At 40.4% G+C, this 26,515-nt stretch overlaps 1 protein-coding gene across 1 annotated transcript; it reads left to right on the top strand.

Annotated features, from left to right (window-relative positions):
- Positions 1 to 711: 711 nt before the first annotated feature.
- Positions 712 to 26,072, top strand: LOC145412809 (CDK5 regulatory subunit-associated protein 3). Its single transcript, XM_080282594.1, has 11 exons — positions 712 to 779; positions 5,001 to 5,175; positions 6,943 to 7,043; positions 8,138 to 8,275; positions 11,970 to 12,068; positions 13,349 to 13,517; positions 14,488 to 14,603; positions 17,860 to 18,018; positions 19,473 to 19,607; positions 20,970 to 21,175; positions 25,306 to 26,072. Exons 1-11 carry the CDS (start codon positions 774 to 776, stop codon positions 25,553 to 25,555), a joined length of 1,554 nt encoding a protein of 517 aa, XP_080138720.1. The 5' UTR covers positions 712 to 773; the 3' UTR covers positions 25,556 to 26,072.
- The last annotated feature ends 443 nt before the right edge of the window (positions 26,073 to 26,515 follow it).

The raw sequence follows: 26,515 nt of genomic DNA, 5'->3' as shown, positions 1-26,515 counted from the left end.
CTGAGAGTCCTGGGCTCGCTTCCCGGCATAACGGTGATAGATTATTTTTCGTGTGTAGAATACAGGTCTGTCTTCATTCTGACTTGCCGTACGTGCTTGGGAGAGATTAGAAGCATCTAACTTGCTCGAGTGTCAAGGGGTTATGTCAGCCTCTTCAGGCCCACAGTGGGGACGAAGGACCATTGGTTACAAGATTGTGACAATGCGAGGTAACTTTTACCTGGTCGTAGCTTATTACTGTGGATGGCTGCCTGGCTGAGCTGGCTCTCACGTGGCAGTTCCGGGCATAATGGTAATGTACTGGATGATTTTTCCGGTGTAAAGTAGAGGTTTCTCTCTTGTGCTACCTGTCTTTTTAGTTGGCAAGCTGGGCAAGCTGTACCTTAACGGGAGGTGCGATATTTTCAGTATCGACTTTTGGAGTGTGGATTGAAAAATTAACAATATATGTATTGGTGGAGCGTGATTAATCCAGCAGGTCGAAAAGACACCCCCGTCATACATGCCCAGGAGTACACGTCAGAAATGATTAAACCGTCTCAAGTTGAGGACATAAATGTACCGCTTTTGTTTGCAATTGGAAATAAGGAAAAACATGTATATATTTCTATCTGTAAATTCTATGACATTTGCGACTAGCATTGATTGTCAGTGTCAAAACTGTTGGATCTGCATATCAAGTCCCATCGGAAAGACGGACCATCTGCATCATAACATTGCACTTGTAGCTCACGGTGTTGACAAACAGCTGTTATTCCTACGCTACTGACGCTATGAATGTACGTAGTTATTTGTTATTATTAGCCACATTAACAACTTGAAAGCATAGAAAACTTAACACTGGTACACCATTGTGGAACGCAGGTTATTTTAAAGCTGTCTTTTGAAATGAAAGGCTCTCTCAGCAACATGAAATACCGTACCTGTCATAACAGAGTAATCTCTTACGTTAAAAAAAAAAAAAAAAAGGATATTTTTGCAAGTGGACAATACACCCCCAGGTAGTGGAATATAGTTTTCTGGCAGTTTCTGATGCGATTCGAATGTTTCTGACCTTCATTTTTGTCGGAAATGCCCCTTACCGAACACAATAAAACTAACCGAACCAAACCCAACATACCTAACCTATCTTAGGGGAGTAATAATCAATTTCCGAATGGGGTAATGGGGGTTATTTGTGATCCTTAGGGACTATACTATACAATAATGGTGCTAAAATTCCAAAACTGCATATTGTCCACTTGTAATACAAAAAAAAAATGAGAACTATAAAATAAAATTTTAAATAGTCATATATCATAATGAATTTATCTGTCTATTGCTTGACACCACAATCCCGTAAGGGGTGGCCATTTGCCTTTCAGGTTACTTGTTTTATGGGGGGCACGAAACCCTCTGCCAACCCACTATAGTCTCACCAATCTTAAACCCAGGTTTGGGTGGGGTCTGGCGCTGGGTGCAGCCATGCCATACTTCCTAAACGAGCGATGAGTAGATTCTGTTATATATGTAATAGGCATCACAGATAGGTACACACATACTAATACAATATAAACGTAAGTATTCTAGCATATAAAAGGAAGGTAAACGTGTAATGCATATGGCTCTTATACATCAATAAAGAAACGTGTCATACATATTTTACAGTGGTGCTGAAAAATATGTAGTTACTTTTACCGACTTTCACGGTAGTTCTAAGTTGGGTAAGTAATGTAACAATTACGTTTATAATATAATTTGAAGGAATCAGTAGAACATACGCTATTTTCTTAATAGAAATAAATAAGTTAAAACACTCACGAGCGGCAACACCAGGCCCATACTGGGAGTTAATCCATTGGAGGGAGATTAAGCTTCTGTCAGGTGCTTCCACTATTCACTTTCTATGTTGATGCAGACACAATGGCAGCTACGCCAACTCGCTCGCATCTACATAGTCAAGCCAAAGAAATGGCCTTCAACGTAAGCCAGTATTTTCTGCAGGAGAAGCAGTACGGAGGAATTTTCGATGATGTTTCAAGGGCAATTCATCGAACAGCTCTTCTGATGAGGAGGATTCATGATAATTTCTTACATGCTGTAAGAGAAGAGGAATAGGCCTATCGGGGAAACCTCTTAAAAAAAAAAAAAAAGAAAAAAAAAAAAAAAAAGCGCCGTGACTGGGTGGTGTGGAAAGAAAGTCTAAGTTTTAATATGTAGAGTGTAATTTAAAGGCTATAACCAGGTAAAAAATCATAAATTATATGAGAGAGAGAGAATGCGACTTTTAAATTCATTATTTTGATTATATTTATAACTTAAACTAGTTTGTCTTTACACACACACACATACACAAACACACACACACACACACACAGAAGTGGGTGAAGTCATGTCAGGCCAGGTGGCGAGATGGGAGCGGACGAACTCTAACGGTGTCAGGTCAGCCACTAGCCAATGAGAGTATAGGAAACAAGGCAACGCTGTACGCCGGGAAATCCCCGGCTAGACTCCACCCAAACCTTGGTTTTAGATTGGTGAGACTATAGCTGACATATAGGAGTTGGTTATGTGGTTACCACCCCACATTTTCCTGGTTTAAAGGAAACCTCTAGGCCTGCCACTCAATGTAATGTCACCAGAAAAGGGGAAAAAAAAAATAAAAAGTGACAGGAAAGATGGAAAAAATAGACAGAGAGGAGGGCAGACACAGAAAATGAATGTTAAAGGTGAAGGAATAAGTAGGCAGCACGACATCAAGCATATTTATGTTCTTATTTGGCATATATAATTTGTCAGTGTAAAAAAAAAATAGCTGCTAATATGTTGTATGATGTTGTAAACATGGTAGGCGTGGCATGTAAAAAGTTAACCTAACCAATCTGGTATGCCCAAATTATTTTTTTAAAAATGTTATGTAGACTACATAGACAATAGATATGATGGTATGAGAAAGTATACTTGAACTTACATACATATATATATATATATATATTTTTAAGCTGGATTTGCCTCAGATTCACCCAGTTTCTTTATAACATACTATCAGTTCTTCTTTAGCAGCACTAGCAGTTCATTTTGTATATGGCATGTTAGTAACCTGTTCAGTGGTATTTGAGGACAGCTACACAGCAGTTCATGTGGTTTTCATACAACAACACTCTTACATTATTAAAATATGATGACATTGATGTATTTCCATATTTCTAATTGGAATGAAGTATTGGCAGGATCCTTTGTTATTTTTATAGATTATTATATATAGTGGGCATTTTTAAAGTGTGTGTGTGTGTGTGTTTTTTTTATGTAAATAAGGGGTACCATTATTGTACTTCCTCTTGTGTATATCTTAGATCTTAGGGATCTTAGGGAATATGAAGTGTTTTACCTTAGTTGGCAAATGTTATATTTCTAACCTGTATCATTTTAATGGATGTTTCCTATGTGATGTACAGTGGAATCTCCCACATTGGGCTGTTTTTTATTGTGGATTCATAATGCATGGGAACATCATGCAACAGTTTGCAACATCAGTAAACTGTGGAAATTACAAGCAATTCACGGATGCAGCCTCAGAAGTGACGCTTTTCGAATGCCTCGTGTAATACACACCACCATTACCTCAAGTCCGTATGTCTAGCCGAGTGTAAACCAATTGTAGTCAAGCATGGCAAGTACTGAGCTAAAGTCCACACTGGACTTTGAGGGGTTTCTGAGGGGGGTTGTTGAGAAGGAAGCAGCACAGAGGTGGCAGCACACTGGCCTTGTGCTGAGAGGCTGTATGTGCCTCAAGCCTGGGAATCCCTCCCCCCTTTCCCTGTCCATGCTGTTTTCAGTCAGAGTCTGGTAAGAACCTTACAGTAATGTTCATTCCCATTAAATACGCTCTACTAATTTCTTTTCCAGGTTGTTAGTGTTCGTGTATGACCAGTTTGATATACGTTTGGGGGTGAGGAGGGCAACTTTTCCAAGATGACCGACCCATAAGTAATTTTCCTCATAAGATTGGTTATTTCTAAATCATGGAATTTTCAAATTGTGGCATATGCTCAGTACCATAAAGCCATGATGTAGGAGATTCCACCGTATATAAAGATATGCTTTGTGAGTGTACTTATCTTCACCATCGCATGGTCGTGTGATGATTACCGAACATGCAGTGATTAATGAATGCTTTTAACAGACAACACTGTTTTGGCAAAAGTTTTGCTTAATGCACTTTTTTTTTTTTTTTTTTTTTTTTTTTTTTTTAATGCAAGGAAGGAGCTGCACCTACTAGCGGTGTAGTTTATACAGTACAGTACAGTATACTATTAAAATGCTACATAATCTAGCAAAAAGAAGAATGTTAAAAGCTATTAGAACTGCATCAGTAAATGTTCTGTGCAAGTACAGGTATACCTCAGTTTAATGATGCAGTTGGTTAAGTAAAAACCCTTTGTTAGGCGGGGTGTCGTATCTCGGGGTAGATTGAACATGTAAAGTATAGGGATGCATTTTTGAGCCCCGTGGGTGTTCCCCCCAACCAAGTCCTAAACCCACCTAAATGAGTTCAAAAACAAGTTTAAAGCCAATCTAAATGGCCTAACAGCTGTAAAAGAAGCTAACCTAAGTCAAACACCTGTGAATAACTCACTAAAACCAACAAATAAAATCTGAAAATCATCAAATATAAGTCAGGAAAAAATCAAGCTTAGTAAACTGTACCCCAAAATGACAATGTTCACCCCACCTGTGGCTAAAACACATTAGTCTAAAATCATATATATCAACCTAAACACACAATTTTAGTCTTAAGTATCATCAGAATTGGTAAAAAAATCAAAACCCATCGTTAAACTGGGGTTTGGCCATCATTAAGTGGGGTATGGTGATATTTTTATCCCCATCATGAAGCCAGGGTATCGCATCTAGAGGTATCATATATCGATGTATAGCTGTACAATATTAACATACTATTTGCAAGCATTGTGCACTATAAATTTTGTGATAGTGTGTTAAATTTTATGACTGTTCCACAGGAACAAGATCTGCCCATTGATATCCACGTGGGAAAGCTGGTAGAATGGCTTATTTCACGGCGACATGTGAAGCATGAATGGCCTGACGACATCCGAACCATCCGGGAGAAAATCAATAAAGCCATCCAGGACATGCCAGAACACCCAGAGATCACACGACTCCTCACAGGAACCTGTATGTACACCAGACACTCCGACTGCCATTTGTAATGTTTTTAGTCACTGCATGCACTCACTCGATGTAGAGCTGCTCTTGGGTGACTGCTCTTTCCTCTCTTCCTTCCATCTTTCCTTCCATCCTCTTCTGTCTTTCTTTCCTCTTCCTTCTGTTGTGGATGACTCTACACCGATTGACAAGCCAAATGGTTTCCTGTACACAAGGAAACCATTTACTATGTTGGGTGGTAACCATAGAGCCAAACTATGACACCTGGTGGTTTAGTGAGTAATTCAGGCACTCCAGCCGGATTGAACTTTTGTAGGTGTATATCCAAAGGGAAGTTGGGATTTATTGCTCACGTAATGCCACTCAGGGATGAGTGAGGCTGGTCACTCTCATCTTAAGGACCAACTTACCTAGCTCCGGGCTCTTACACTCGTTGTGGGCAACACATGATTGGATGGTGATTATGGTGACAAAGATGATGTAAACATTACTGAATCAGAGTGCTGTTGAATTGTTTAGAGGTAGGTAGGTAGTGTTTTTCCCTGAAAATTGTATGTGGCCAAATGTTCAAGCTACTTTGTATAACTTAAGAAATTAAAGTACCGGTATCCATATATCAAGTAGATTCCGTGTTTATGAAATACAGTCCGCTACAGGACTTGCACTACTGCAAATTTTCATCAGAGGTACCATAATTTCAAAGCACATCCAAGTATTAAGCAGACCCAAGCAACGTTGGGTCTGGTTAGTACTTGGATGGGTGACCGCCTGGGAACACCAGATGCTGTTGGCTCGTTCTCCCTACGTGTCAAGTGGGGTTGGTGGAGGATTAGTGCCCCTCCCTGTAAAACAATTAACTCTAAGCCCTTGGCCACCCCGTTTGGGATACATGGCGTCTGGCAATGAATGAATGAAAAAATATTTATTCATTCATCATTCATCATCCAATCTTATGTTGCCCCTTGAGGAGTGTAGGAGCTGGGGCTAGGCAAGTTGGTCCAGACATTTAAGATGAGAGTGAGCAGGCTCACTCATTTCTGAGTGGCATTACATGAGCTATAAACCCCAACCATCCCTTGGATATAAACCTTCACCGACTCAATCTGATTAGAGCGCCATAAGTACCCACTAAACCACCAGGAGCCAAAATTTGGCTATATGGTTACCACCTAGTGTAGTAAATGGTCTCCTTGAGTACAGGAAACCATTTGGCTTGTCACTCAGTACAGAGTCACCCACAGGCAGAAGGAAGAGGAAAGAATGAAGAAAAGAAAGAGAAGAGGGAGTGCAAAGTCACCCGTAGGTAGACCCAGGATCATAACTATACAGGTAATGCACTATATCAGAGGGGGCAGCGTGGCTCAGTGGTAGACGTCAAACTCGGGATTGGCGGGTCATGAGTTTGAACCACGTCTGGTAGCTGCCGTGCTGGGAGGGGTAGCACCCTCCTGTCACCTAGCAGGGGTATATGATCTAATAAGGTCTAGCTTGGGGGAACATTTCCCTTTTATTGTTGTTGCACTATATCAGTCTGCTGAGAAATTCTGATCTTTACTCTTTGTTTACCCTCTCAATATATTTTCGTTATCAGAGTCATGTTTTAAAAAATAGTGTACCATCAAGTGAAAAGACCTACTTATGGTAGCATGTCAATGGTCTTTAAACCTAAACACAAATATTACAGAACTCTTAACTATACATACTTACATAGTGTGTACAAACTGAAACCAACAGTGTTTGAATAACTTGATGATTTTTGACATCTTTGTTTTTCAGATATAAACTACTTCCATTGCCTGAAAATAATAGAAATCCTAAAGGAGACAGAAAAGGAGAGTAAGAACATCCTGGGGTGGTATGGGTCACAGAGAATGAAGGTCAGTCCTGCTCTCCTGATGCTTAGGACTGCTGTTGTCATAAGCAACTCCTTAACTATTTTGTTTCATTTATAAACTCTCCATCATGCTTGCATGTGTTGGCCTAGGCAACTTAATGGTGGCTCTCTTTGCAGCTTGATCTCTGACAGCCTCCCTGCTCAGTCTCTTATCCTTGAGATCGCACTGTATGACCTTGTCCCAGGTCCTTTTTGTTGTGCCTCTCGCAGCCCTATCCTCAGCATTACCTCTTTCACCTTCCACACCCACTTGCCATCTTCTATCTTCTCAGCATGCCCAAACCATCTCAGTTTACTCCTCCTCATCACAGCACTAATACATTCAAGTCCCATCCTTCCTTTCAACTCTTCAGTTGTAATCCAATCTCTCAGGCCTTGCATTCAAGGACGCATTACACATCCATCTAATCATTGCCATTTCCAAACCTTCAGGCCTCGCATTCAAGGTCGCACTACTCATCCATCTAATTATTGTCAGTTCCAAAACCCCAGGAACTACACATCTTAGCAGTCAGTCCAGACACCCACTGCCTTCCTCATCTGCATCCTGCCAATTGCCCTTCTCGCAGTAGGAGCATTAATCAGAGGCCAAGGGCCAAACACTTGATCTGCTGACTTCAGACCTTCCCTGTAGTAGTCAGACTCCTTATTCAGCAACCATTTATAATGCTTTCTCCAAGCATCTTTAACCCGTGAAGCTTGGCCTCTGCACACCATTTCGCACTTCCGCACACTGCGGCTGTGCGGAAGGAGTGCGGAACTTGCCCAGCACTGTTAGCTATTGCTTACAACCAGAATATATGTATGGCATGTTGCTGAATTCATGGAAGTGCCCGGAAACTGTTTATAACATTATATTAAACTCAAATATTAGCTCTGTTGGATACACGAGATTAGAACCTGCAGCCTGTGATATCTCATTACTATGATCATTTAATCACACCTACTGTTATACTGTTCAGTATATGTAAAGAATATCTTCAGAACTTGAATTTTGAAATTATCTCTGACAAATACAGTATATGGATGTAAAATATACCACAAAAACTATATGTATTTATGTGATTCTTTCCACAGGACTGGCAAGAGGTGGTGCGACTGTATGAAAAAGACAGTGTGTACTTAGCAGAGGCTGGCCAACTCCTCATGCGTAATGTCAACTTTGAAATCCCTGCAATTAAGCGACAGATTGCTAAATGTGTCCAAATTCAGACGGTGAGCAGTTGTGTTACATTCTGACATCATCATCATCATCATAACTTTATCATCTTCATTGTCATATCACTGCAACTGCTGTAGTCTCATATTATTTCAACAACATCTACAGTATTTCAACACCAGAATAAGCAGGCAGCTCCACATTTAAATAACTGACTGTGGAATTAATTGCCTTGGCTGTAACTCCCTTCTCACAGCAAATTTCCTACCAATAGATAAACTGGGATCACAACTTGAGAGCTTAAACAGATGGATCTAGCTAAACTGTGTTCTGGACGCCACCCATCCCTGCTTTCAAACATATTCAAACTATGTATCATTGTAGATGACTTACTTGCCATATACAATGCTGCACTTCCCATCATCCATTTCATATTGCCATATTGTCCAGGGTGCTGATTATTGAGACAGCAACAGAATATCTCGGGTGTGTTGTTCCTGTGGTCCTCCCTAATGTAATTTATTTCCAGGAGTGCAACTTGGGCTGAGGTGAGGGCCAACTGCAGGCCCAGGTTGATTCTTCATCTAGGCTGGAATGTTTTCTCACCCAGCAGGTCCTTCATCTTTGCAGTATCCCTCCTCCTTCACTCAACTGTGCACTTCACAGACACATACTTGAAATTATAGCCACCACAAAAACCTACCAAATAACATCTGTCAAAAACCATCACCGGACATATACCCCTCAGAAACTACCCTACCGAAGTAGACACTTGTACCCCTAACCAGATTCTGATGCAGTCACCACCCTTCCATGCTACAGTACCAACACAAATTTCAACTCATAAGCCATCCACTATGCCTACACTGCAGTGCAGTCCCCACACTACAGTACTTTTACTCATCTCATGCACCACACAATCACCACACATACATCTCTTCAGTATAACCAACAAAAGACCTCTGAGAGCAAGTGGTTGAGGTGCCTGTTTTTCTGCAGTCCCCTGGGTTCACATCTGGATGAGTCTGGGGATGCAGCAATAACAATAGAATGGACTGACTTTCTGTCTTGCCAGTGTGCTCGGTGTGGCATGGATGTCTTCCAGCAGCGACGCCAGTGTACCTGGACAACTGCACTACCTGGTCACAAAAACACTCCACAACTCCCTTCCACCTCCCAAAAGAAGGGTGATGGACATCAGTTTTGGCACAAAGCTGTGCTGCCAGAGACAATCTTTTGTGTTTGTGTGTGTGTGTTTTTTTCCCTATAGAATACCTGCAGCTTCTCCATTCTGCCAGTACCCGGTACCTCATACTCTTTCCAGCTGGAGATATTGAAACCAGTTCTGGTCCACTCATATGACCATGTCCCACATGCAAATTGAACATTACATACAGACACAGGTCAGTCAGGTACAGCATATGGTGACTTCTTTGTTGTGCCAGTCTGACCACACACACACATTACACCCAACAGTGGACATGCAGCTGCATGGAAAGACCCATTTTAAACATCACCCCCACACATCCATCTGTCTGATTCCCACCATGGATTCTGATGCAAGCGCTCAGCCACTGCTCACCTTTCTAATCTGACTTAACTCATCTTGAATGGTTTCCATAAGGGAAAAAAAAAAAAAATAGCAGTAGTAGACCTAAACAAAGCCGTTGACATACCCTGGGTTCAGCAACCATTCAGGCAGATAATCCCAAGTACTATTCAACGACCATAGCTTCATACAAGATCTGTCCAAAAAGAATCCAAACTTTTTAAATAGCATACCAACAAGCCAACATAGCGCGCTTGTGATGGGAGCACTGTAGCAGCGGCTTTGAGCTTTGGTCTAACAGTAGCTGCATCACGCCACATCACTTAGCCGTTGAGGTTAATGCACGTGAGTGAATGTGTGTTTAGTGCACTTGGTGATTTGTTGCAAGTTGAACAATGAAGGATCTTGAAAAGCAATGTGTTTGCATGAAATTCTGTTTCAGATTTGGAAAACTATTTATGGAGACATTTCAGATGTTGCAAGAGGCTTGTGGGGAGGATTGTTTGAGCCATATGCAATGTCGCAAGTGGATCTAGTGATTCAAATTGGGAAGAACATCCACCGAAGACAAGCCCAAATTTGGACAGCCTTCCATATCAGCATATGATGATCATGTTGAGAAAATGCATGCTGTGATCTCTGAAAATTGCCATCTGACTGTCTGTGAAGTTTCTAATGAAGTAGGTATCTGTTAAAGTTCATGCCACATGACTTTAACTGAAAAAATGAAGATGTATCCTGTTGATGCAAAACTTGCACCATGTCTGCTGACAGATTAGCAAAAAAGAGAACCATGTCACAGTCAGTCAGGAGCTGTTTGATTGTTCGAATGCTGATGAAAACTTTCTGAAAAATATTGTAATAGGCGATGAAATGTGGGTGTATGGCTACGATATCAAAACAAAAAGGCAGTTGTCGTCGTGGATGGAACATCATCACCGAGACCAAAAAACATCATCAGGGTCACAAATGTGAAGGTGATGTTGATCATCTTTTTTAAATGAAAGGGTGTCATTCATCAAGAGTTTGTTCCTCATGGGAAGACAGCCAAGAAAGAGTGTTACTTGGATGTTCTGAAGTGTTTGAGGGAGGCAGTGCAAAGGAAGAGGTCTGAGGTGTGGATATACAAAACCTGGATGCTGCATCATGACAATGCACCTGCTCATGCATTGCTCCATAGCCATGATTTTTTGGCAAAGCATGAGATGACTGTCATTCCCCAGCTGCCCTACTTACCAGATTTGGCGACTGCAGACTTTTTGTTCCCAGGTTTGGAATCCACCTTGAAAGGTCACCAGACAATAGAAGAAAATTCGCTCAGAAAACTGTGCACCATCCCAGAAAATGCATTCCAGGACGTGTTCCAGAACTGGAATACACATTGGGAACATTGCATGAGCAGTGGAGGGGAGTATTTTGAAAGAGACTAGTCTGATCAAGTTGTCAGTAAAGCAATAAATGTGTTTGTTTTTTTTCCATGGGACCCATGCATCTGTATGTTGCACCACTTCCACCAAAAAGAAAGAAAAACAACCTTCCAGCTCTAGTTAAGAATACCTCAGCAACATCTGTTTTCCTACACCCAGTACATTACTACACTTCACAGTTACATACACAGAGGCATAGCCACACTGTTAAGAATACTCCAACAGCATCTGTTATCCTCCACCCAGTACAGTACTACACATCACTAACACAAGCACAAACACTCAGCCACCAATGCCATGCCAAACCTTCCACCAAACATCCCTTGTGAACCACCACAAGACATTAATCCCACAGAAATTGTCCTTCCCAAAGAGAAAAAAGTGAACTTAGCCAAACTACAGTTTAGCAATCACTCTTTCATAAAACAAAACCTCACAAACAGTCCACCATACCCTTACTGTAGTGCAGCTCCCACATCACAACACACTCGCCTCATGAGACAGATAGTCCTTCAGCGTAAATTCAGATCGCTGGGAACACCCAGTTTAAGTGGATGGTTTCATGCAGTTCACTGGCTTCACGTCCAGATGAGCCTGGGATTGCAACATGCTACAATGACAATAAGAGACCATGAAAATGTTATAAGTACTGTTGTGTATTGTTGTAACACTGTTGTTTTCAGAATGCTGAATAAGTGTCTTGGTTGACAGAGTTCAGATATTTTTTATGATACTATACTTTATTTCATAACAGACTGCATTTTTGTTTTACAGGATTGTGACCTCAAGTATGAAGAACTGAAGAAGGGAATTGATGCCTCAAAGAAGCAGTACCTTAAGAATTGCAAGGAAATTGGTATTGCCGGTGATGATGTAAGAACCGAATCCACCACTGTGTTTGCTTTTAGATATTAGAAAGTTTATGACAGTGATTTATGGAAGGAAGGCTGGGGAAAATGAAGGGTAAAGGGTGTAGTACAGGTGACCCCCACTTTACGAATGATCACACAACGAAAATTCGCTTTAACAGATATCGCATTTTGCTACCCTTCACTCACTTAACAAAAGCCAAAATTTGCTTGGACAGTTTTAAACCTAGTGCACTGTCAGTCAGCTGATACCACCACAGTGCCACTGATGGAGAATATGCTCACCATTCACTCCCACCCATCCATCCAAAACAGTGTGGGATGAAGAGAAGACGAAGGGGTGTGCAAGGAACAGCGTGGTGGAGTGAAGAGGTGAGACAGGCTATGGCACAAAAGAAGAAAACATACAATGAATGGATGAGAATTAGGGGCATGGAAGAAGTTGAGAGGCAGAAGAAAGAGTTATATGTAGAAAGAAAGAGAGAGGTGAAAAGATTAGTAAGAGAAAGAAAAGAGCAGATGAGGAATTTGGAAGGAACTTGAGTGTAAAGTGGAGGGACTGTAAGAAAATGTTCTGGAAAGAGGTGAAAAGAGTAAGACAGGGGAGAAATGAAGTTAGCAGGGGAGGGAAAGATAAAAATGGTAGATTACTAGTGAAGAAGCGAGAAAAAGTGAGGAGATGGAGAAAACACTTTAAGGAATTGTTGAACATAGAGGATGGAAGTAATGAGAATATAAGTGGCTGGGGAATGGCTGGGAGAAGGAGGGAGGTGAGAAGGCAGGAAGAAATCAGTAGGATAGAAGTTGTGGAAGCAATGAAGAAAGTTAAATTGGGGAAAGCCCCAGGAATTGATGGAGTGTGTGGTGTGGATGTGAATGTGATAGGAAGCGTTATGAGGAACACACTGAGGTGGTTTGGCCATGTGGAGAGGATGGAGGGTGAAAGACTGACAAAAAGAGTGTATGTGAGTGAGGTGGAGGGGGGAAGAGGGAGGGGGAGGCCGAGGATGAGATGGAGAGATGGGGTGGAGAGGTATATGAGAGAGGGGGGTGTGAGTTGGGAGCAGGGCAGTGAAATGGCGGGGGACAGGGCGACTTGGAGGTGATTTGTTTGTGGCCACCCCAAACGGGATTGAGGCGTCCGGCAATAGATAGATAGATAGCATTATACCATAATTTTACCATGATTTTATCACTATTGATGCACTATGTCTGTTATAAAGTAGTGTAGATTACTGTATCATTGATGGATTGTTGAAGATTTTTTATTCTTATTCCTTACAGGTCAAATCAGAGTTACTGGGCCTTCTTAAAACACTGCCTGAAGAATTTGCACATGTTGCAGAGGAGAGTAAGAGCTTGCAACGAGCACGGCAGCTATATTCAGATTTCATATCCTTCACTGTCTCCAGCCATGATTCTGATTGCCTCCCACTCCTCAAGTTCATTATGGGTAATGTGATTTTGTGCCAAAATAGTTATGTTGACAGGAATTGGAGGAGACTGACTTTTCTTTAAGATCTATGACTGTGAAACTTGTTGAAGTACTGTTTCAACTGTAGTGGTGAATATAGATTGATAGAAATATCATAATAGGCTGTTAAAATGAGTTTGAAATTAGTACAAAAAAAATAAATAATGCTGAGTTTGTAGCAAAGGTGTATGGAAGGATAATGATAGAAAAGGTAAACTATATCAGTGTCTGGAGAGCGATAAACATGATGGTTTCCAGACGAGCAGAGAATGTGTGACAAATACAGAGATAGCCCGATTATCTAAGCTTTATGGTGTGAAGGGGTGCCCGAATAGTCCGAAATCACGACTAATCTGGCAGAAAAAAAAAAACTCAGTACAGTACTGTTAGACTGATTTATGTACTGGTAAATGTACACTTTAAGTTGCAGAGAGACTTTACCAATTCAATTCATATTCCTCCATTGTTTCTGTACTTTTTGTCAGGTTTAGTTAAACACTTGGACTATGCCAGTCCCTTCTGCCAGTGCGCTGACAAATCAAACAAGAGTCATCACGGCAGAACAGCTAAAAATTACGGGGAAATAGATTTAAAAAAAAAAATTATAAGACAAATTATTGAAGTTTAGTTTACAGAAGGCTTGCATTATTAGCTTAACAGATTTTTTTTAAATTGTCTTTTCAGTGTCATAACAGCTGTACAGTTTATAACCAGTTGTCTCTTACAATAGTTTTTATAACACAGTGTACTGTATGTAGATAGAAATCAGTCTGTCAGACTTAACCACACTGAATGATAGAAGAAAGAATTTTCTACTGTATGTACTGGCAATAATTGTTTGTATTGTGCAGCATTGCTCACAGTAAGAGCAATTGGTCAGTGCTTCTACTTGTGTATTCCCTCTTTATTTTACCTTTGTGTATCACCCTCTATCTTTGTGCATCACCAGAACATGGGAATGTAACAACATATGAGTGGCTGTATGGGGAGGCTCCAGTCACTATTCAGGAACCACAGCTGCTGGTTGTATCACAAAAAGACACAGAACCCAGTAGTGCAGAGGAGGTAAGGAAAGGCTGTCAAAGGATGAAATGTTCATGATCGAGGAGGGAAATGGGTAATATGCATTTCCAGTACCATCATCATCATCCAGTATTCATTTATATAGGGTGGAGAGATTCCAAACAAGTCTTGATTTCACTGGGGGCATAAGTCAGAGATGCCTCAGGTGTCACAGTAAGCACGAGACTGCCTGCAGTTCAAGTGTTGTGCAGTGTGTTAGTCACCACTCTGTGTCAGTACCAAGAGGAATTTCCAGTTAGTGAAGATATATGTAAAACTCTATTTTACAGGCATGCCCAGATAACTGACGAATAGAAAACTGACAATTTGCACTTCTGGTGATTACAGAATAGAGGACATATCCCTGTAAACTGTCGTGTTGTGCTTCCTTGCTTTTCCTCTCTGATGATCAAACCATCATCTGTTTAAAATGCGTGTAGTTCAGTTAATGTATTTTTCAACACTGCAAAAACAAACAATGTATTTTTCATTATACACAAAATCAGCTTGCAAGGGTTCTTCGTACATATGCATCATCACCCTTAAGTTTCTGAGGAAATTGTGGTGGGCCCCACACTTATGCAGAAATTTCATTCCACTTGTGCTTCCACTTGTGGATTGAGAGACAGAGAGAGATCAAAACTATGTAACCCTTCTGACAGCCGCACAGAGTCCAGAATTGCCTGCATGGGCTTGTGTAAACACTGTCTTGACAAATGATAAGAGGGTGGGGGATACAAATTACTTGTGTACTTTCTCTTGTACCTAATTTTTTTAGTTTTCCTTTATAACCTTTGTATATGACTCAGAAATGAATAAGAGAGAGCAATACAAGTAACAGGAGATGGAAAAGGATTTGGAAAGAAGAAAAGGAAAAGTGGGAGAAAAGTAGAGAGGGAGAGAGAAGAGAGACAGATAAAGTTGTTGTTTGTCAATGTGAGGTTTCATAATAGAAAAATATATGCCTTTGTACACAGGACTGGCTGTGTACTGGTTAGCACAGTACCCTGAATTTAACAAATGACAGAATAAAATGGTTGCTGTATGAACACATAAGCGTGGTACTTTAAAATAAATAAATCCTTGAGACACTCACTGTACTTGATATTAATAGTTATTTTTTGTCCTTTATTGGTAGATGATTTTACATATTTTTGAGTTTTGAGTGGGGGCTGGAATGCATCTTCGTCATTTCTTTGGAAACTTATGGGCAAAATTGCTTCAAACTCTGACAGACTTGATATCCGACGAGTGTCATGGGTACCCATACCCGTCGGATACCAGGGTATGCCTGTATGTATGTTTTTTTTTTTTTTTTTTTTTTTTTTTTCCAGATGGGGATTAAAAGTGGTTCTTGACATGAGAGATTTTAATAATAATTAAAAAAAAAAAAAAGTATTACAGTATCAACAAAGCAACTTTTTCTCGTAATGAAATCAGTCACTGGATTGCATCTAGATTTGTCGGCAAGTTTTAACATATTACCCACATACTTTTTACATTATTATCTTCAGCAGCAATATCAGGCAGATCTCATTTCCTACCTAAGTACGGTATGGAGTGAGGCAGTGTCCAAATACCAAGGAAAAACGTGGTAGGAGAAACTATCCAAAACTCTGCTCAGTTACCCACAAATGGGCCACACTCAGTCATTCATCATTCAGGCCCCCAGAATCCTGACTCCACTTCACAGACATGGACATCCACATTTATGCACTTCATATCACCTGTCCAGTAGGGTCCATCCAACCAACTTTTTCTCTAGGAAAGAACAGAGATGTCAAACCCTTGTCATGTACTAATCTGTACAAGTCTCTTCCAACCAGCTCAGTCCGTTTTCAATTTCCTAACCTCATCATGTTTCATACCTTGCTTTATCATACTCATGTACAAGCCACACATATTACCTACAGGTTTTAAAATGTAGGTAAAAGTTGCAAAGTGTATGACTGGCAAACCCTCTCTTTGTATTGGCACTAAGATATGATGACCTCCTTGCCCATTGGCAACCTGTGTGGTCTCATACTCCCTACTGCACAGATGGCTGGAACATTGTGCCCATGGCTTCATGGCCCTAAAGAGATTATCAAGTCTTGCAGTAAACAGCAGTAGTAGTTGCAACCCCAGGCTCCTCTGTAGTAAGTTAAATGGTGTACTGACATTAAGTTGAAACCTTTCAGCAGATATGGGGTAATCGTAATCTGTAATCATAATCAATTGTAATCAAGTACAAACTTTTGTGTAATCGTAATTGATTACTTGGGCATTTTTTTCAAAGTAATCGCAATCGTAATCGATTACCCTCATATTGTAATCATAATCATGGTTACTTTTACGATTACAAGGCCCCAGATAAGTTATTCTTCCACATATGCTCGTCAAGAATAAAATACTGTATTTCACTGTCAGACAGTCAAATATACACCATAAAAGTCCATAAGTAATATGAAAACAAAAGTGCATTGTAGGTTATCACATAGAAGAATCCATATAATATCCTACCTAAGCTAGAATAATATCACCTAGGAAGATCTCAGTTGGTAGAAAGTTAATAGAATGAAAGGGTCAAGGACAAAGTGAAGAAAAGTCTCAGTGCTTGAATTATTAAAACACATTTGTATTGCAAATTGGCAAAAAAATAAAGGAACAACTTACTGGACATAGCACTGTACAGTATATTTTTATCCAGAGTAACAGTCGCCATAGGTTCTGCAGAGCTTAACCCTATCCCCTTCCTTACACAGGCAATTCTTATTAAAATGATTTGCATATAAGATATATATCCCTAGAAAATATCAGTTTTACAGTATATTACTGGACGATGTTTTTGCTTTTAAAATCTAACCAGCTATTTACTTAATCAGTGTCAAGTATAAAAGAAACGTTCTCATAATTATATAGTGCATAACAGTACATGTAATCATGATTGTAATCATGTTTACTTCTCATTTAATCGTAATCGATTACTCATACTTTTACTGAAATCATAATTGTAATCTGAAGTTTGCAAAGTAATCGTAATCGATTACAATACCCGTGTAATTGCCCCATGCCTGCCTTTCAGTCAAAAAATTGATTACATGTAGCTTGTCATATGTATAGGAGATTACTGTACTCTCACTGAATGAATTAATCAGGTTTTCTAAGGTCTGGAACATTCTGTAAAATGTGCATTCATAGCCAATCATTACAGTTCCTGTTAATATTCTAATTTAATGAAACAATAGCATTCACATTACCAGTATGCACTTATTTTCAGATTGATTTTGGAGGTGGAGCCATAGACTTTGGAGATACAGCAGTTGGAGGTGAAGGTAGTGGTCAGATAGACTTTGGGGATGACTTAACAACTGGAGAGATTGACTGGGGTAATCTGGGGGAAAGTTCACCTGCTGAAATTGACTGGGGTATCAAAGAGGTAAGGAACCTGAAGTCTTAGATTGAAGCAACATCTGTAGGTGGTTTTTTATGGAGCAGTATCAAATATCATTTTGTCATACGGTGACACTCCTGTTGCAGAGAGTTTGTGGTCCTATGCTGTGCATTGGCAAAAAGTTGGGAGCAGTTCAGTTGTATTGTTTGCAGCAAATGAGTACACAAGAGGCAGAGTGGTGTCAGAGATGGGCTACTGGATGTGGTGGGTTTTGAGTGTACTGTATGTAAGGGTGAGCAAGATGAGAGGGTAAGGCATATCAGATAAGATTTAGCAGATATGTTTTTGGATATGTAGAGGAATTATATTATTTGGACGATAGGATCCATGCTGGGGAGGGGGAAGGTACTGAACCTTGTTCCATTGCTACAGTAAAGAGTGCAAGGAAAATGTTTAGAATACTGTTACATTCCCTGACACTTAGGGGACCTTCCTTGTACGCAAGGGAAAATTGTATGCTGCTTGTGTGCAAAGTGCAATGCTTTATATTAGTGAAACCATGGCAGCAAAGTGGGGGGATGTGCATAAGTTTGAATATATGCAGATGAGGGTGACCAGATGGATGTGTAGTGCTTCTCTGTATGACAAAACTGTAAATGGCAGAATTGCAAATGAGCAGCTGAGAGATTGACTGGGATTTGTAGGCATTAGTGATGTGATATGTAGGTGGGGTCTGAGGTGGTTTGGACATGTGGAGAGAATGGAGGATGAAAATTGAGTGAATAGGTCTGTTACTGTGAATGTAGAGGGTAGTGCACAAAGAGGTAGACCTAGAAAACTGGGGATGAGGGTCCACAATACGACTTGGGTAGAGGGACTAAACAGAGATCATGTAGCATGAAAAGACATTACCATGAGGTGAACGGCACCGACACATGCAAGCTTGCACCAAGCCTTTTGGTTAAGCTTGTTGAAACTAGGTATATTCTAGTACATTTTGAATATCTTTTCATAGCATGGTACAGTTCTAGTTACTAAGCAGTTATTTATGAAGTTCTGATAATACCATTCTAATTCCCAACCACTCATCAGGTCTTTGTAAAGTTCTGACAGTACCATTTAACATCCAGTGATTCATTCATTTGCATTAATTTTACAATTATTTGCAATCATTATCATTCACTATAATGTACATACCAATGCTTTTTTTCCCCTATTATACCCTTCCACTCTTGCCCATATTCCCATCACATTTTTTCCTCACTGATGCATCATCAAGTGTGTGGTACTGTACTCTGCATTCTTTATTTATTTGGTACTTACTGTGACTGCTGTATAATGCTGTAGAACTTTTGATGCACAGGAGGTCAACTAAATTTATGTGTTTTATATGTCATTTGTATGGAACAGATGAACAGATAATTGCTGTACTTATACCAGCATGTGTTGCTGATATTTTACCACAGTAGGCACCCAAATAATCTTTGATGGTGTGACAGGGTGAAGAGGTCACAACAGCAGAAATCACACTGGAAGAATCTGGTGTGGCAGGAGGTGTGGCTAAGGGCACCGAGGCTTTCTCAGTTCTCCACAACCAGACCACACGCAACCAGTTCATTGATGAACTTTATGAGGTAAGGGGGGGTTTAGCTTAAAATTAGACATTCATGTTTGAAGTGAAGAATGAAAGAAGCTTGAATAGTACTTGTTTTCCATAGTGTCTGGTGAACAGATAACGTGATTAACAGTAATACTCCATAGATGACGTGAAGGAGTGTGGCAGGTATTGAACAAGTCAAGAGAGTTAAGAAGAGTGAGCATATCATTGTATAGCAATACAGTTAAATAGTTAGTTGTACAAGGAATAAGAAAGTAGGGAAAGATTGTTTACAGTAAAGACTCACAGCTTGTGATACTGTATATACTGTAATCACACCATCCATCCATCCATCATCTAATCCTGTGTTGTCCCATGAGAAGTGTAGGAGCCCAGGGCTAGGCAAGTTGATCCTGTTTTTGGTTCAAAAACATCATAATCACTTGCCAGAGGTGGGTCGAGTCCGAGACTCAAAAACATTGGCCAGGTGTTTCAGCCCATGACATCCTCACACAAACGAGCAGTTTTATTGACTAGTGCCTTCCAGCTGTGAAATCTCACTTTTCATTGGCCTACACCATCACAATGGGGGTAGAAGGTAAGTTTTGCCCACTCCCCAAAGTCCTGAACAGCAGTAATTGAGGTCAAATGCATGCTGATTTTCTTTTAATATTCAAATTGTAATGCTCATTTTTATGCTTCAGTAACTCTTGAAATATTAATCTCATCACAGCAAAATCCTCAGTTTCAAAATCCCAGTAGCACTATACAACTGATGCTAGTTTTACCACCACTTGTTACTCAAGGTCACAGACTTCCTCACATTACTTTAAGGAGCAGGAATATCATACTGATTCACTTCCTTTTCTCCCTGGGTGTTTTCCATATTATTTTAATAATTTTTATAGTACAGTATGCTGTAATTGTAACAGTCCACAATGAGATCAGTTGCAACACCAGATCTTCCCCTCAAAGGGGGAGTGGTAGCCAGAAACCCATTTGCTGTTGTAGTGTGAATGTGGAGAGGGTGTATAATTATAATTTGAATAATACCTATGAAAGTTAAAGTGCTGGCATGTTGGTGTTTTCTGTGTGTCAAAATCTGTGTATGTCATCAGTGTGAACTGACCAGGTGTGAACATATGCAAGTATATGAAAGAACATCTTCCTTCACCTTCTTTAAATATCCACTGTAGTTTGGATTTTGAACCCAAGACAAGTAGTTAACACAGAAAACAAGACAAACATGCTACCATCACACCACCTTGGCTCTAAGTTTATGGTACGGTACTCTGTAAAGAATTTTCAGATATTTAGAGCCATCTTCAGTATAGACATATCTGCAGCAATGTACAGTACTGTTTGCCAAATCTCTCATAACTGAACTTCCTCTTGGCAGCTAGAGGGATTCCTTAGTCAGCGAGCTTGTGAGCTAGAGGAGGAGGGATCAGCATTCTCCTTTAACAAGTTCACCAATGCACCAGCATCAGTCCAGGACCATAATTTAGAACAGGTGCGAGAGATGCTGGAAAAGGTAAAGAAGGTGCTGGGTCGACTTTCCACTACCAAGATGCAACATCTTTTCCTCATCAGCTCCTCACCAAGGTACAGATGAGTGAAACCCAGTCAGTAGCATTGCAAAACTGTTTCTGACTAAATAGAAGATACTGTGCTTCATTTTGTTCATCGGTTCTAATTAAATTTAAGCATTGAGTATCAGGGCTGAATAGAATAACTGCTTTTTGTATGTGTGTGTGTGTGTGTGAGATGGAGTGAGAGAGAGAGAGAGAGAGAGAGAGAGAGAGAGAGAACTGGCAGGTCATCCTGCTTGACAGATGAGTTGGACAAGGTGAGTGGGTGGGTGGTTGGGTAAGTGGGTGGGCAGGGTGAATGGTTGGTTGAGTGGGTGGAAAGGGTGGCCGGGTGGATGCATGGCAGAGTGGATGAGGTGAGTGGATAGGTAGGTAGGTAGGGTGGGCACTGTGGCTGTAGTAGGTTTGCAGTGAGGGTAGGGCCAGTGGTGGCTTGTTGGGTTGGGTTGGTCGGACAGCTGGTTGGATGGGTTGGGCAGGGTTGGTTGTAATGCTGTAGCCATTTTGATTTGCTGAACCAATATATCTCCAATTTTTGCATTTTTTCCGATACAGATACTGATTTTTACTTTTGATATCAGAATATTGGAAACCGATGAAAGAAGCACAGATATGCATTTTATTCAAGATTTTGTGCGTTGCTTAGCCAAATTCTACATAAAAGTGTTGTTACCTTTACGATGTTTTGCAGCCTACTAGAAAATAGTCATATTGAAAACCATTAAAGGTTTAGAATAATAAGTGGGTGAAAAAAACAAAACAAATGAACGCCAAAAGCAGTGAGTTTAGAATGAGGTATACTGGGTGTACACTACTGGTGTACCATGTAAATGTGATGGCCATGTGGGTTTATGTAATTAAGTATAAATGTTGTTTCATGTCATGGCTAATGGCTGGTCAGCCAAAACATTATGTATTGGTACATTTTAGTATTAATATTGTGTTTTGTTATTTGGGTAATAACTAGAAATTTGTGTATGAGTTTCATATACCATTAATTGTCAGGGTTTCGCTTAGTTTTTAGAAGTTCAAGTTTTGCTTTCTGTTATTTGGCCAGTGGTACAGGTTGTACTTTTCAGTATTAATGTGTCTTAATAACCTTTTAAAATATACAGGTACAGTACAGTAATTGCTTTAGGGCTTAAAATGAAAATTATAACTAAAAAGGCAAATATTTCAATGTTACACACATTTGTGGTAAGTGGGGGCGCTCACCATTCACTCACTCGATGTAGTGCTACACTCACGTGTCTGCCCTTTCCTCTCCGTCCTTCTTTCCTTTCATTCTCTTCTGTCTTTCTTTCCTTCATTCCTTCCTTGTCCGTCTGCTTACGGGTGACTTTACTCTCCCTCTTCTGTCTTTCTTTCCTTCATTCTTTCCACATTCTTCAGCCTTTGGGTGACTCTACACTAATGACAAGCCAAATGGTTTCCTGTGCACCAGGAAACCATTTACTACGCTGGGTGGTAACCATATAACCAAATTCTGGTGCCTGGTGGTTTAGTGGGTAATTATTGCACTCCAGTCGGATTGAGCTGATGAAGGTTTATATCCAAGGGGTGGTTGGGGTTGATTGCTTATGTAATGCCACTCAGGGATGAGTGAGGCTGGTCACTCTCATCTTAAATGTTGGGACCAACTGCCTAGCCCTGGGCTCTTACAGTTCTCATGGGGCACTGTAGGATTGGATGATGGATGGATGGATGGATATACACACACACACATACATACATATAAAATTCAGTTCTATAAAGTACCAGCCTCAATACTGCAGATATTCCTTTGATGTTAGCCAAACAAGATTAAATTTGCAAGTAATGACCAAATTCAGCATAAAATTCCTTTGAATTCACAAAAGGTGGTGATGATAGAATTGTGTATACACTGTATTTTTCAGTAATGTACAAGAGATTAGAGTTTTGGGGTGAAACAAAGTTATTTATTTTATCGTTACTCACCCTTTTGTGATATGATTCTGATCATTGGATAATTTTTCGCCGGCTCAGACGTACTGAAATGACAATGATTAGGTGGATGTGCAGTGCGTCCCTGCGTCCAAGGCCTGGAGGGGTTGGGTTTACAATGGAAGAGTTGAGAGGTAGGATGGGACTGGAGTGTATTGGTGTTGTGATGAGGAGAGGTAGATTGAGGTGGTTTGGACATGTGGAGAGGATGGGGGATGATAATTGGGTGAGGAAGGTGAGAAGTGTTAATATTGGGGGTGGGGTTGTGAGGGGTGGACCGAGAAAGACATGGGACGAGGTCATTAAGTGTGACCTTAGGGTTAAGGGACTGAACAGGGAGGCTGCAATAGATCGTGCAGCATGGAGAGCCGCCATTAGGTGACCAAGGCCGACACATGCAAGCATGTTGGAGCCTTTAAAAACGAAACGAAACGAAACGTCCAGTACAGATACCGATATTACTTGGCTTTTGCCTTCCGATTTACTGCTCTGCTGTAGTTGGCTGGATGGAGGAGTGGGCTGGGTGGTCAGGGTGGATGGCTAGGGTGGCTTGGCAGGGTAGTTGGCCAAGGTGTGTGGGCATGGTGCACGGTTAGGATGATGTGGATGAGGTGGGTGGGGTGGCTGATCGGGAAGGTGGGTAGTCTGGTCGGATGGATGGCTTGATGGGTTGGGTTGAGTGGATGAGCTGTCTGCATATTACTCAGTGTCCTCTTTTATGTTACTGAAGCAAACTTATGTCAATTTCAATAATGCTATGCAAATAAGTGTTGACTGTGTATCTGTCCACATTTGATCCCCTTAGATTTTGATGTGCCATACATTAAAAGACACTGAATGATGAGCTGACATTGATGGTGTAAATTATAATTGCATGTGGTCAGTCATACTTAAGCCACGCATAGTTTTATGCCCAGTTTTTTGCCAGACATTGGGAACCCTCTACAGGTCATACAACTGGGTGGAATGAGCTGAAGTTTTACATGGGCATTCCTGGTATGTCAGAATAGGTCCATGTTGAATATGGTGTATGCAAACATACATAATAACTATTTAAGAATTAAAATCAAGACATAAGAATCCACACACTTATGCATTTCACATTACCTTATGGATTTTCCTTACTTTCTGAATTCTGTTCATACAGGCTCAAAAAAGATTTACTGGTCTGTTCAGGTGTAGACCTGAAGCTATTGTTCCCATATTAAGCCTTCAAAAGGCCTTGAGTACTGTAATCTACTTGTTAGAGAAGAAAATCTTCAATGAAACACATCACTAAGTCATTCCTTAATCCTGTGAACCTCCACCTAGAAAGTTGTAGTGGATCTTCAGAGCCAGTGCAGTGCACACAAAATGCTGTTCAGATGTCAATAAAAGCATTTATTCTCTGTACGCAAGTAAAAGGTCTGAGATGTGAATGAGGCATGTCACAGGAATGAGAGGGCAGCTTATAGCTCCACATTTTGTGAACCAGCTGTTAGAGGACTAGATTCTCAAATACACTCATTTACTGGCCCCTGCAGGGTACAGTGTCAGAAACTACAAATACCACTTTTGGAGGTCACCTGAGGCAAGAGAATGGAGGGGGGGGGGAGATAATTCCCTCAAAAAATGGATGTACTATTTTCCCCCCGCCCTCGTTTTTTTTCTTTTCCCCCCTTAATAACTGATGACCTGGTTGATGCAAAGAACAAAAAAACTAAGGGAGGGAAGAGGGGAACCTCCCACCAGGATGAAAGAATGACCTGTGAGAGCAGTAATAACTCTTTTTAATTCATAAACCCTTAAAAAATATGGAAAAGTAGGGATGCATATTTTGAAACCCCTCTTTCTCAGGATCTTTTTTTTTTTTTTTTCCCATGCACATAAAATTCTGTTGGCTTACCCTCTCCCTCAGTATTGTCTGACTTAATATCTATGTATTATGCAGGACAGTATATAAAGATAAATTTGAGCTGTATATTTGTTACTTGATCAAACTTCCAAGCAAGTAACAATACTATAATATCTTATTAAACCTTGTCAGCTCTACTGTGCTTGAGAGTTAACAGTGTTAGACGTACATCATACTGGCACATGATAGCTGGTGAAAGGTAAGTATCAGCCAACAGAAGGTAACATTACTTCAACAGGTAGAGTTACCGATATATGATATAAATTTTTTGTAACTTCTTCCAGGTATGTGGATCGCCTTGCAGAGTCCCTTCGGTCAAAACTTGTCATTGGAGAAAAACTTGCAGAATCACAGGCAGCAGTTCAGCAACGTAAGAAAGATACAATAGAAGAGCAATGCAGTCTGACACCAAAGCTTAAACTTATCACTGAACGCACGAGAGAGCTCCAGCAACACATTTCTGAGGATATTTCTAGGAAATATAAGAACAGACCTGTCAACATCATGGGTGCACACTTTGCTGGTCATAAATGAAAGGACTGTAGGACGACTAGAACTGGATTTTTATTGCCTTATGTTATGGAAAATTTTATATACATAATACGGTGACTTAATACAGTACATTGTACTATAAAGTCTTTTGTTTTGACTCATATCAGAAGTTACCTTTGGCTGTTTTAAATTGTAATATTATTCATATTTGGTACTCTTGAAAAAATACCAGAATGTTAGGTTAAAGTGACTTATATTAATTACAAATGCTCAGTGGTCATAGTATTATGTGACTACAGAAATACAAGTAACACTGGCAGGAAGTTTTGTAGGATAGAGGAGAAAGGATGCTACCAAAGGCTTACTCCATAGTACTGGTTAAAACTGCAATGACTTCACCATGGTTTAGTTGTGGCGTAAGTAGCCTCTGCTTTCACACATGACTGGTGGAAAAATAAAATTGAGACTTCTTTTCATCAGATACAGCTCCCAGAAGAAATCACAGAGCCCTACTCTAGTTTTGTTTTCACTGTTAAGTGAATAGGGAAAGTGAGGTTTTGATGGTCTCTATCTATCTATCTATCTATCTATAGCCCGACGCCCTAATCCCACAAAGGGTGGCCGCAGACAAAATGCCTCCAAGTCACTCTGTCACCCACCATTTGACTCCCCTCCCCCCAACTCACCCCCCCCCTCCCTCATATATGGTGATAGTGAGAAATTGTATGTATAACAGTTTTGTTGGAATAATTTTATGTGCTGGTGAAGTGAGCAATGAGAAACCTTGGGATTAGGGAGTGACTGGTTAGTGATTACAGCTATGTATATGGGTACTTGCACCCAGGTGAGAGAGAATGGAGATTTGAGTAATGAGTTTTCCATGAATGGTAGCATGCATCATGGGGTCAGTCTTGAGCCCCATATGGTTTTTCATGGTGCTTGAAATTCTCTCATGTAACTTTAGAAATGGACTCCCGAGGGAGATGTGTTATGCTAATGATT

This window comes from Coenobita brevimanus, chromosome 94, assembly GCF_032717465.1.
Source record: "Coenobita brevimanus isolate Jiangsu-jjx chromosome 94, ASM3271746v2, whole genome shotgun sequence".
Taxonomy (NCBI): domain Eukaryota; kingdom Metazoa; phylum Arthropoda; class Malacostraca; order Decapoda; family Coenobitidae; genus Coenobita; species Coenobita brevimanus.
Note: the sequence above shows the minus strand (reverse complement) of the source record. Positions and strands in the feature narration are given on the sequence as shown.